At 27.2% G+C, this 13,560-nt stretch overlaps 1 protein-coding gene across 2 annotated transcripts in view; it reads right to left on the reverse strand.

Annotated features, from left to right (window-relative positions):
* Positions 1–2,258: 2,258 nt before the first annotated feature.
* Positions 2,259–13,560, reverse strand: part of LOC107448536 (BOS complex subunit TMEM147) — a 64,973-nt gene continuing 53,671 nt past the window's right edge. For both annotated transcript variants that reach the window (XM_087153159.1, XM_087153158.1), the window contains exons 2-5: positions 11,100–11,238; positions 7,840–8,061; positions 5,906–6,027; positions 2,259–2,436 (exon numbers count right to left, since the gene is read on the reverse strand). In XM_087153159.1, the coding sequence (XP_087009285.1) occupies positions 2,307–2,436; positions 5,906–6,027; positions 7,840–8,061; positions 11,100–11,195 (570 nt within the window). In that variant the 5' untranslated portion in view covers positions 11,196–11,238 and the 3' untranslated portion in view covers positions 2,259–2,306. The remainder of the gene's footprint in view (positions 2,437–5,905; positions 6,028–7,839; positions 8,062–11,099; positions 11,239–13,560) is intronic.

A 13,560-nucleotide genomic window follows, 5' to 3' on the forward strand; every position in this document is an offset into this window, starting at 1 on the left:
TGGCAACTCTGTAAGAATTTTCAAGATTTAAATATGATTTCATCTGAGCAACAATTTTTTGATTTGTCTCGTTTTCTCTTATTTCTATTTACTTAGCAAATAGTCAAAATATTTCTCTTATAAATAGAATATTTATTTTGTTTATAGTCTATAGCACACTGCTTTATAATTATGTTTAAAGATTTTTATTTAGATCTTTAGTAATAGCTTCCATTATTTCTTATTAATTTTGCTTTAGTTTTTTTTTTATTAGTTATTTCAAAATAATTAATATTTTACTACCTTAGTTTTTCTTCCTTTCTAAATTTTTCATATTAAATTTTTTTTGTTGCTAACTCATTTTAATTTTTTCCTATATTTCTATTGAGCAAAATTTGAGGCTTGATTGGTGGGAGTGGAATCTCTTTCTTATTCCTCTATATTCAAAACAATAATCTGTGTTTAAACAAAACGCTCTATAAAATCGAAGTGAAAGTAGCATTATCAGTAGTAAAGTTGCCAGTTTTCAAAATAAAATACTTATTAAATTAAAATGTATAGAAATTTTTTTGTTTTGTTGATAGTTTCGTTTTTCCCTCCTCAGTTTCATTTTTTGAGAAAGTAGTTTGTTTACAAATTGAAACTCTCTTAACTCGTTAACAAAAGTTCCAATTTGAATTCTGTTTATTGTGTATTCAGAAAAATGTGAATTTTTTAAATATTACAAATTCCGAAATTTAAATTTTATTTTGAGTGTCTCTTAAAAGTGAATGAATTTTATTAAATATTTTAACAAAATATATAAAATGAGAATGAAGTGAATAGTAGGAATTGAAAAAAATGTGTGTAATATTAAAAATATAATTTTAGATGACACGTGTGTCCACGAAATGTTCTTTATTGAATTTAAAACAATGGTAAATCAATCAGAAAATTTCATTTCGTTTTTTTGCTCATATCTGTTTGATTAACGAATTAATATTTGAAAAATTGTATAAACATCATCCACTACAAGTTAAAAAAAATCTTTGAACTATTGAACTAGAGTGGTTGAATAAAAAGTATTTTATTAATAGTGGAAAATTTGGATAAGATATGATATAAGAGAGTGTGAATGAATAGTATAGATTGAATGAGTTATTCAAATATAATTATAATACATACTTATAGTGATAATAAGATATTAATTTTTTAATTCCTTTATTTTTCTTTAGGAGATAATATCGAATATTTACGATCAAATTGATAAATAATTTTTTCCATTCTATTGTTAATTGCAATATAATGGCAGGAAAAAAAATTCAAAACAAAAAACACATATTGTTCCAAAATTATAAATACTATTAAAAAAAAAAAACTAAATTTCATTAAAATTTTTTTTTTATAATTTTGGAATTGAGTTGATTTTATTTTTAGAACATTTGATTCCGATTTATCATTCCGAACGAGAAAAAACATTAATTCGAACATTTGGATTTAAAGATGATCGTATTGAACAATAAAAATTTGTTGTGAGTTTGTAAATTCGAATCAATATAGTTGTGTACAATGTATCAATTCTCAAAAATCATAGAATCAAAAATCGTGTCACTTTTATGAAATTTTTCTTGAAAAAGTCAAATCACCCAGTCTTACCCCACTAGTTGGGTAAGTTAGGGTACACATGTTAACTCTCTGGAAAAATTAGAAATTTACTAGAATTTCATTGAAAAGAATCGCAGAAATTTCTATTTTATTTCACAATTCAAGGAAAGTATACATGTAATTTTAATTAATAATGCAGGCAATGTTTCAGACCATTATTGATCCTAGTATTATTTGAAAATCTGATCATTAGTTATTTAGAGTGTTAAGTCTGTAGATACTGAAGATTTTAATTTTTAAAGAGCAAACAAATGGGAGAAAATTGCATAGACTCCTTTTTAAAACATCTCTCTATATTTGATCTTATAAAAAGCTGAATTCAGAAAACAAAAAAGAATTTTTTCTTCTGTTAACGGCTTAACTAACTGTAAAGGGATTTATTTAATTTCTCCTTGTATTGTGTAAAATTTAACTTTCATTTAAACTAAAAGTTTTTATATATAATTTTTGTGGACCTTATAATTTATGTTGACATTTTACTTCTTAATGTATTGATCTGTTCTATGTTGATTTCGCAGATAAATTTAGATGTATGAAGATTCTGCGGCTGTAAATCCCGCTACTTTTTTTTTAGGTGCACTGTGCACAAATATAGCAAATTTGTAGTGCAATTGAATAAAGACAACAAGGTAAACTTTGCAATGCATGTATATAATTTATTTATGAAAATTTGAGTACATAAATTAGTATGAATTAAGACCTTGTGTGAGACTGAAATAAATGTGCATAGAAATTAAGGCTATAGAAACAGCACTAGATGCTTTAACTGCAAGAATGGACCAGGCTCCTAAACCAAGGATAGTATGGAATAACCTAAAAATAATACAATATGTTCATTAGTTAAACTTTAAATAATATTATGTGTGATTAATCAAGTTGGAGCCAGTGGAGGTTTCAGAATTACTTTAAAATCGACCCAGAGGGTGGCCATCAACTCCTAAAAAGATCCCTGATCTTTTTATCAGTGGCATTAATTTTTTAGCTATGCATTAATCTTATACATAAAATATATTACAAAACAGTTATCTATGCCATTAGAGTTGAAAAAGAAAACCAGATTTTCAGGTACTTTATTTTCTAGATTGATTACTTTTCCCTGCTTACTGTCTAATTCAACAAAAGAAGGAAAAAAATTTTAACATCTAAAATAATTTTGTAAGTAAAAATAAATCAGTATAAATTCAATCATTATGCCTAAATGGCACCGGATTCGCAATGAATATTTCATAAGGATTTTAATTTCCATGAATACAATTAGACCACTCTTCTTCACAAGTAAAAGTTTGCTATTTAACATTATGGAGCCAGTTTCCTCTTAGGCAGGTTTAAATGCTTAATAGTTATGTTTTTGGAAAAACTGTTATTAGGTCTTGATTTTGCAAAAAGCACATAGACTTTTGGAAATCAGAAGTGTAGATCACCTGACACTTTAAGATAAAAACACATTGGATTGACTTGGTTTTTGTGTTCTATAAGGAGTTTTAAAAAATTAAAGATATGGTACATGCCTCATTTTTCGACATAGTTGTCGAGTCAGTTTTGATTTTTGATCTCGCCATAGTGCTGAAAGTTTTGCCTGCAAGATATTTTTCACGTAAAGGTACAAGTGAGAGTTGCCAGGTGCAAGGTCCAGGCTGTATTGCATATTTGGTTTGAAGGTGATGAGCATTGTCTTGCAAAAAACAAAACTATATTTGTCAGAAAGTTCCAGTTTCTTTTTTTTAAAAATTGTATGCCTTTTCTATACCTTTTGCATGCAGACAACGTATGATGGAATACACTTTACATTTGGCACGCTGAATTGATGCAGATGTCATAAAGACGTGCTGCTCAAACAAGACTCACCATTAAAAAAATGAATGACCGAGTGAAATGTCCAAGGTTATAAGTTCGTGCTACCAACGTACTTGCAGAAACTTTTTTTCTTTGCTGCTATCTGAGAAGTATCTTTACTTTCCCAAAACGCTACATACTACTTTCACACTATTAAAATGTGAATATTGATCACCATCTCTCAGCAAATATGACATTCAAAAATCCATGAAATAAAGTTTTTTTCTTTGATTTTGACTGAACTGAATAGTTTTTTAATAAATAATTTCTTAATTATCTTAAACAATACTAAAAAATAATATACACATCAGTTAAGAAAACATCAATAAAATTATGATAGCTCAAAAAATTAAAAGTTATGTAGATTATCGTCAATGAAAAATCACTATTATTCCCACTTATTATCTGCTTATAACTACAAAACTTAACTTTAAAGAGTCCCAAAACAAAAACATCTACTAACAATGATTTTTTTTATCTTTAATTCAAAGCAAAAACCAAAATCCTCATTAAAGAATTTATTACATTTTAATTAAAATTTACTCACTAACATTTGAATTATAATTTGTTAATAAAAGGTTTTTATTTCTCTGAATACAAACTGAATAGTTTCTAAGGTAAGCAAAAAACTTTAAGGTCATTACATGCTTTCTTCAAAAGGGAAGAAATTTGTTGGAAAAGAGGCTTCTTTAAGTATAGCAGGAACAAATCCAATTCATAGATTTAAGGTAACTTATTAAACAGCGTTGCCACTCCACAGGGAAAATCTGGAATTTGATCTGAATCTTGATTTTTTTTTAAAAACTGGGAAAATACAGAGAATTTTGTTTCTTATTTTTGTCTTTTAAAAAATAGGGACCACTCAAAGCATAATCTATGCGATATTTAAGGAAGATATTTCATTTGCTATAGCATTATTTAAGTATGGCGTGCTTTTTTCCAGCAATTAAAACTAATAAATATAGTTAGCCCAATATGGCTCACACAAGAGCACAGTAATTGTTGTTTCAGCTTATTATTATATATTGTGTAGAATATCTGTAGGGAAAACACAGGGAATTTTTTTCCAGATTTGAGTGGCAATCCTGTTAAACTTTTAAATAATAAAGCCCTTAATTGTGATTAATAATTGAAAGCTGCAAATTATTTTAAAATTCATGTTTCGAGCCTACTATGGATTACTGATGTTTGCTCCCTCAATCGAGTCGCTTAGCTACTATTTTGAATTAACTAAAGGTGAGTTAAAGTACTTCTATCTAGATATCGTTTCTGACAAGAGTTTTTCACTGAATCGAATAATCCAAATCTAACTTAAAGTTCTAAAGTTATCAATGGTTTTCAGTTTTATACTTATAACTAATTACACGTTTGACAATGACATAGACAAGCTATATATTACATTCTCTGTAATAACAGATGCTGAATTAAATAAAATTCAAATCAATAGAGCTAATATTTTAAAAATTCTAAGGATTTTATAAATAAAATACGTTTCTTGAAATTATATCTTTTCTCTTTACAAATTCAAAACTATTCAGTTTAAGGGATTTAGTATAAAAAAAGTACCAAGAAGTTAATAACATCACTAGTCTAAATAAAAATCTAATGACCCTAAATAAATGTAAGAGCACAACTTATACTTATTTACAGACTGATAGACTATTTACATTATTATAATTAAAATTTTTGAACTACTTGATTTCTTTCATACCACAGAAAAAAATATCTTATTTGTCTAGATAAAAGTGATATTGGGTGAGGGGTAAACATAAGTTCATCCAAGCTGAAATGGAGTGGTGCCTATCCTGTTGGAACCACATGCATGCTTGTATGTTGGCTGCAACAGGTTGAAGTAACTCTGTAACACCAGATGTCAAAATGGCAGAAGGTATAGGCTGGTCAAATGGTCACCCACAATTCCAGTTTTTAACATTTATGCAGAAACATTTACATTTATGCTGATGTGCATAAGATATATGACATAAGAATTGCGAGATACCCGAGTGTGAAAGTTGTGCATATTAGAAATGCCTTTATGAATAAAAGAGCAATCCATGAATAACCTGATTTTAGTGTACATGCATACACTAAAATCAGACTGTGCTGCTAGTTTTTGCAAAAACTAACATGCAAACTCCACAAGGCACATAATCTGCTCTGCGAGTATCAAGGCTTGAACTTCTTGTGACAAAAAAAAGAAGAAAAAATATTTCCACCCGTGACAAAAAAACAAATGGTTTCATTTGAAGAGCACTTCCTGAAATTTCAAGAAAGAAAAAAAAAAGTTAAGTATCATCCGGTTCGGTTTTAAAAAGAGTGAAGGTGGGATGTATTTAATCCCATTTAACTTATTAAACTGTTAACTATTCAGAGTGTGCTCCACTGGCTACAGGTTACAGTACTCATCTTTTGGGTAAAAATTATTATTTAAAATAATAAATAAACTTACTCTGTTATCAATGGTCTGTAGCAACCTATAACTAACAGAAGCACAACAACAGGAAGATGAGTTTTCCGCAGATCATGGCGGCTCCATAACCAAACTAAAGTTGCGGTTGTGATATGATGAACCTAAGAGACAATACACGTTTATTATTAGGGTCAATAAATTATCATGATTTTGAACTGAATATAATTATTCTTTAAAAATAGATATCAAACTAGAAGTTAGGAATCAATCAGATAATAAGATTTATTGCAGGTTAACTAAAGTTGCGGTTGTGATATGATGAACCTAAGAGACAATACACGTTTATTATTAGGGTCAATAAATTATCATGATTTTGAACTGAATATAATTATTCTTTAAAAATAGATATCAAACTAGAAGTTAGGAATCAATCAGATAATAAGATTTATTGCAGGATTTATTTTCCCATTTTTTGGGGAATTAAATCTTTCAATGGAAAAAAAATAAACATTATTTAACTTCAACTATTTTATATTATCTAATTTTTATGGTGATGAATTGAGGGGTTACACACTGATTTACTATTTTCAGCAAATTGCATTTGCTGAAAGTATCAAGTCAGTAGTTTAATAAATCAATGAATTGACTTATTATTTTACAAAATTTTACTCTACAAATTTCCTAATGTGTGGTGTTCCAAAAAATAACTATTTTTTCTTTGGTTTGATACAAGACATGCATAAAGTCTAGAACTTGGCAGAGATTTACAAATTTGATGATTAAAATTATATGGTACCTTGGGATTATCCTGTTGACCTGTTAACGCTCGCAAAAATTCGCAAATCCATTGGTGCCATCATAATTAAAAAAGAAATTTCCAAAATAAACATTCTAAATTCATTAAATTTGTCAAATAATAATAATAAAAACAAAAAAATGTAAGTGTAAAAATACGTAATAAAAAAGCGTAGGTGATAAAACCAAAGTAAAATCCTCCATTTTTTTTTATAACTATACTCTAAATTATTCTTGAATATATACAGTAGGGAACCGATTATCCGCAACGATCGGGACCATCGCTATTCCGGATAACTGATTTTTCCGGTTTTCTGAATCGCTACAAAAAGTCGTTTTTTTTATTGTTAAACCCAACTAAAAAAATTTTTTTTTTTGGAAATAATCTTAAAAAGAAGAAAAAACGATGGAGTAATACACTAATGATTATTTCCAAAATGATGGTAAGGTAAACATCTTTCAAAAAAGAAAGAAAAATCCTAAAATCATATGAGAATTTTTTTTTTTTTTTTAAATGGCTGGAAAATTTATTGAATTTTGTTCCGGTTTTTTGGTTTTCCGGTTTTCTGATTTCCGGATAACGGGTTCTGTACTGTATTATTATAAATCAATTCGGCAGCCAAAAATTCTTGATAGCTTTTAAAGCACAAACAAACAAGTCATAATCCTTGGGCGGAGTGGAGAAAAAAAAATCTATATTTAAACAGGTTATACTTTTATCATTAAACAAGTACATTAAATTTAGATTAATTTTAATTAGTAATTAAAATTAGATTAATTTTATTTAGAAATTAAAATTAGATTAAATTAAAAATAGATTAAAATTAGGAACAGATTTTGAAAACAAATTAAACTAGAAACAGATTAAAATTAGAAACAGATTTTGAAAACAAATTAAGAGATATGAATCCATAATAATTAAAAAGGTTATATAAGCTACATTTTCAACTAATTCATTTAGGTGTGCGATTTTGGTGAAAAACACAATTTTTCAGTAGTCAATAGGATGTTTCTGAGCTACGAGCTATATCAGTGAAAATTAATAGAGCAGCTATTTGAAGCACTGTACAAAGGTACAGTTAGATATAGAAATTTAACCTCAGTGAAATTGTGACGTATCACTTTATTTTTCTAAGCTCTTTAATTATTTAACAGATATTGAACAGTAAAATACAAACCAAGCTAATATTAGAATCAAAACTCATCTGGAGATATTTCCAATCAAATTCAACACTTTTGGCACCAACCCACAGAGGAACAAGTCTGGTCATGAGAAGTTCAGCAGATGCCCAACCGAGTCCAGCAACTAAAAATTTAGTTTCACCTTTTCCTGCAAATTTAGTCATTACAATATGGAGACCTATTAAATCTGCTACATCCACAGTATTCTTTAGCAGTTCCTGAAAGTGTGGAAAACATAAATAACATTTAAATACAATGGATAACTAATTAGAAAAATCAACAATTGTATATTGCAACAAATAATAAGAATGAAAAAATATAGCATTTGGTCAATGCCAGTGCAAATAATGTCAGGTGGATATGCAGAAAGATTAATATAACCATTTGAATCAAGATTTCTAAACTTTAACCAAAGCCATATTTTATAATAGTTGAGAACAGGGTTGTCAAAAGGCCTAGACAGTCAAAAACAGGTTAACAATCTGAAATTTAGGGTAGGGTTAGACATGAGAAAATTATAACAGAAAGGAAGATATATATGTACAGTTGTATTGCGAAGTCTCAATATGAATAAACTGAATACAGAATAAATAATTCTGTTAAAAATAAAAAAAATTAAGATGTTTATATGGTTTTAAAAATGTTATATCTCAGGTTTTTAACAAAGGGCTTTGTACACACATAACTCATATATATGAATGACACTATAAGGGCTTTCATTTATTTAAAAGTTAAATACATAGTTAAAACCTTCAAAAAGTTACCATACCTGGTCGAATTGTAAAAATCAGTAAATGGTGGTTTATAAGAAAAATAACTAAAACTAATAAATACATAAATTATATAATCATTTTAATGAATGTATAATTGCGAAGAATCTATTTCCCTAAATAGACCTGAGTTGATTCTTGTTAATGTAGCTCAAACTTGGACTTTGTTCCTACAATACACTTAGTACCAATAATAAATTTACATTAAAGAGTTCAATAGTAAATTTACATTAATATCGAAATTTGAAACAAAAGAACATTTTTCATTTGAATACAGTAGTGATTCACTAACAAATATGCTTACATTTATATTAAAAGTAAAATAATTTAGAAATTTAAATTTATTAAGTATAGAAAGTGAATAAATTTTATATAGTACAATTAAAGGTAAATATTTTTTTTCAGTAAATAAGTTCATAATGAGTTAGATTTACTTTTTTTTTTATAATTGAGGCAGCATGCAACAAACCATGAGGTTTACCATAGTAAGAAAAAAAGGTCTATAAAGGCTCACAAAAGTTTAAAATTAACAAAAATAAAACTACTTTTTGAGACAAGACATAAAAAGTATGCCTCTTACAGTTAGCACAACCTTGCGTTGAGATAATAGCTATTAATTTGAATCAGGCGACAAAAATCTATACAATAATATAGAATTTGTGTGTGCGTATAGAGAAGGCACTAAAAATGCGACATTCAACACAAAGTTAATGAGCACATTAGTAAACAAATTATGAAGATCGATTTTCAATTTTTTTTAATTTAGAGACATTTAAGAAATGAATTTTCTTATTGGTTTGTGGAAGCCTTTGTTATAAGTTAAACTATAGATGATTCAGTTTAGACAAATATTTTAACGATAACATCAGAGATTTTTGCTAGATTATAGTTCAAATAAAAAAAAAAAGTTGTTTATTACATGTTCTGTAATACTTAATTATCTTTTAATCATTAGCGTTGGTAGCAAATGGACTATGTCACTAAATTAGTATTCTTGAAGTTATCTTACATCACATGTTTATTTTGTTTATAGTTAATTTAAAGTGTGTTACTATAAAACTGAATAATTTAAAATCAATGGTATAATTGGAATAAAATAAGTTTGGAACTGAAAAGCAAAATAAATGGAAAAGTAGTAAAAATACATTGAGGTGAAATATAAAAAATACACCAATATTATCATTGACGCCAATGATAATTAATTTTAGTAATAGTTATTAATTGAAGCAAAAAAAAATAATAAAACTATGAACTAAAAGGCAAAATTAATAGAAAAATGGTACTAATTCATTTAAGAGAGAATACACAATTGACAAACTTATTATTGACGTCAATGATGCTTTATTAATTTTGGTTTTTAAAACAGTATACACAATTCAGTGCTATGAAAAAAATTAACCTATCCTAATAAAAGCCAACTATGAAAAATTAACTTTTAAGAACACTTAGACTATATATATATGACAAAAATTAAAACATTTAAATATCTTGATTAATAACTGGACTAATACTAACTAACACAATTTTAGTTTGTCTGTCTCTAAAAATAAACTAATGCAAATCACCATGAATGGTTGTGATGACAGATATAAATACATATTGAAATTTATTATTGCATGTTTAAGCATATCACAGTCAAAATAACTAAAATTCAAATTAAACCATACCTAATTTTCAAATTAATTAAAAAATTTATTCAAGTAACATTTTCATACACTATTATAAAGAAACATTTGAAAAATTCGCAAATGCTAAAATAGTCGCAATTGGCAAAAGTAGAGTACAGTTGCAATTTACAAGTAAGATAAATCATACTTGTCAAGTAAAATAAACTAAATAGAAAATAACTAAAAATTATCAAAAGTATTAGAAATATTGCTTTGAATTTAATGTCAAAACCAAGGCAACCAAAAAAAAAAAACTTTTTTTTCCCTGAATTGAAAAGAAAAGAAAACAATAATAATCAGGATAAAACAATAATTTATCAGAAAAAAAGAATACATAAAAAAAAAAATAAATAAAAGAAATTGTAACTTCTGTAGCTTTCAGCAGTTCCATAATTTGAACTGAGTTTATAAAAATTGTAGAACAAGTCAGCTCAGTCAAACAAGGCTATCTAACTAAAAGTCAACTAACAAGACTAGTAAACATAATTAGGATAAAAGAGAATTAATATTTCATTTAACATTTTTCTATTTTTTAAAAAATTATATTTGATATTTATATGCTTATAGATGTAATGAGATGGTATTGAATTTCAGCAAGATTAAAATATATTATCATAGAAAATAGTTTGAATTAAAAACCTCCAAGTTTTCCAGAATTCAAAAAGCTAGCATTTCAAATCCCATGATTGCACATTTGACACAATTTGAAATAAAATCATAAGATTTCGTATATAAGTAATGGATAAACACATTTTCCCCAGTTAAATGCATTTATGAAACTTGTTTCTAAATTAAAACAAATATTTTAAAAAAACTTACAGTTATTGTTTCCATACGACCTAAGCCTGTTAAATCTGTGGCTGGAAAGAACGTGGCTAAAGCAAGCATTTTGCACAGTTGAGTGAACAGATACATTGCCCCTGCTTGTATACACTTCCAAAACACACCATATTCGGCTCTAAAAAGATTTACATAATTATTTAATATATTATTGAAAATCACAAAAAAAAACTCTGCTTCAGCAGATTTTCATATACAGCAGGGATATATTTAGCACAGAATTATATTTCAAAATAAATCTATACATGTAGATGAATCTATACATATGATAGATAAAAATGAAGCTGCATTAAAGACAGAGATTATAAAGCTGATGATAAATAATTATTACTTCTAAATATAATTCAAGCAAAGCTGTTGTGACTCAGAGTTAAAATATTAGGCAATTAGTATTAATCTTAGACAAATTAGCCAAATTTTTTTCTTGCCGAGAAGCATTTTCCTGTAAAATAACGAATCAGCTTAATGAGAGGGAAGAAAGTCCTTCTCAAACTGAACTAATTGATAAAATGTTTTCACACAATTACATTTAAAATATAATAGTCGTAGATTGATACAAGATTCACATAAAAAGAACATACTTATATAAAATTAAAACAAAAACCCTAGATTTAAAAACATGCACAGTAGGCAGACCATTCCTCAAATGATTGACGAAGTATCAAGTTATCTTTTGATCTCTTTCATTTAAAAAGTAATGAGAGTTACATGTTTTATACATTACCAATCTGTGAGACAAATGTTCATGAATCTAAGATTAAGTTAACCATGGGTTTATTATTATAATAGCAGGCATTGAAAGAAAGTCTAAAAAAACGGAATGGGTTCGATTAAAGGAAAAAACATGCATACTTTTTCCCCTCGAGGCATGATTAAAGGTATTGCAGATTACTGTATTTAATCAATGTTTCTTAAACATTGCTTTTTGTTACACACCATGGTTAAGCTCTTAGCCTTGTTTTTTTTTTTTCAAAGGTCTTAGTCATTTTTAATGGCTATGTTTAGAATGCTACACGATTATGACCCCGTTTAGACAATTCGGTTGTACCACACTGTAAAGACCACAGTCTTCTCTTTATAGTGTGGTACCACGCTATAAAGAGAAGAGTTTCAACCAAGTCAGTTTAAGCTGAATATTACTGGCTATAAAAACTAGTTGCGTATTTGAGTCTCACAATCAAAATTACAACTCCCAGCTCTCCACCAGCTTAAAATGAAACTCTTTCCTTTCTTTTTGATATCTTAAAATATCATTAATAGTATTAACTTAAGAAAGCCAAATTTTTAGAATACTAGTTTTATATCACAGAAAAATTGTTCAGTTTGATAGACCATAAAACACCTATTACGCAATGTCTTCAAATTAGAATATTATTTATTCATTATAATTAAGCTTCACTAGAGCAATTTATATAATGAAAATTTTTTATGGCCTAATGAAACAGATAAATACTAAAATATTATGTTTTTACTTTATTTTAAGCAAAAAATATCATGATTTTTGAAGTAGTTTCCATTTTAAAAATTTTTGGTTGTATTGATTAGAGCAGAAGCCAAAAACTCCAGTCTTAAATCAAAATTGATCAAATCTCAAGGAGAAATTCTAAATAAGTACAGCTATGCAACTACAATATTTATCTATGCATTAGATGTAGATATCAGTTGCTGCAATTGATAACAGCGAAAGAAAAGCAGAAACATGTTTACTGTTGCAATTTGTTAAATTTTAATAAAGGGAGCTGGAGTTGAAAAAAAATTTAGATTTTACATCTCCAATAGATAATAAGCTAAGCTCGTCTGAGACCCCCAAATTTCAATAAGCTTGCATGAGCACTTTTGAGTTTCAATCTGTAATTTGAAATTTCTTTTATAAAAAGAACAAAAACAAGTAAGATAGTCATCAGCTTAAACAGAAATTATAAATTTAATTCATATTTTAGGTTATTTGTTCATTCTTAAAAGAATTAAATCTAAAAATCCTCCTTTATATCTGCTATTAAATTTATTTTAATGCCAAGAGTAGTTTCTCAACCACAACTTGGCTAACAGGCAATGTTATTACAATGTGGCAAGCCTCTTAAATGCCTGTGGGATCCAATAAAATTACTGGAATAATTTAATTAATTAATTTAATAATTGGAATAATTTAATTCCAGGGTAAACACAGCTCAGAAGCACTTCAGTTCTATTATCCTGCTAACAAAACGCAAAACTTTAATGCATTTTACAAATAACAATTTTAGATTTTAATGAAGAAAAAAAAAGGAATTAAGGTTAAATTTTAAAACAGAATAAATCAATCATTTTGAACATCCTTTAGCATTATATTAGCTCACACATGCTTGATGACCTCAGCAAAGCTTTGCGCTAACACGACAATATCGCTTTAAAAATACGCCAACTATTAGAAACAATTACATTAAACACACAAAGACATTCT

Source organism: Parasteatoda tepidariorum, chromosome 10 (genome assembly GCF_982258835.1).
Source record: "Parasteatoda tepidariorum strain Cologne lab strain chromosome 10, Ptep-v5.0, whole genome shotgun sequence".
Taxonomy (NCBI): domain Eukaryota; kingdom Metazoa; phylum Arthropoda; class Arachnida; order Araneae; family Theridiidae; genus Parasteatoda; species Parasteatoda tepidariorum.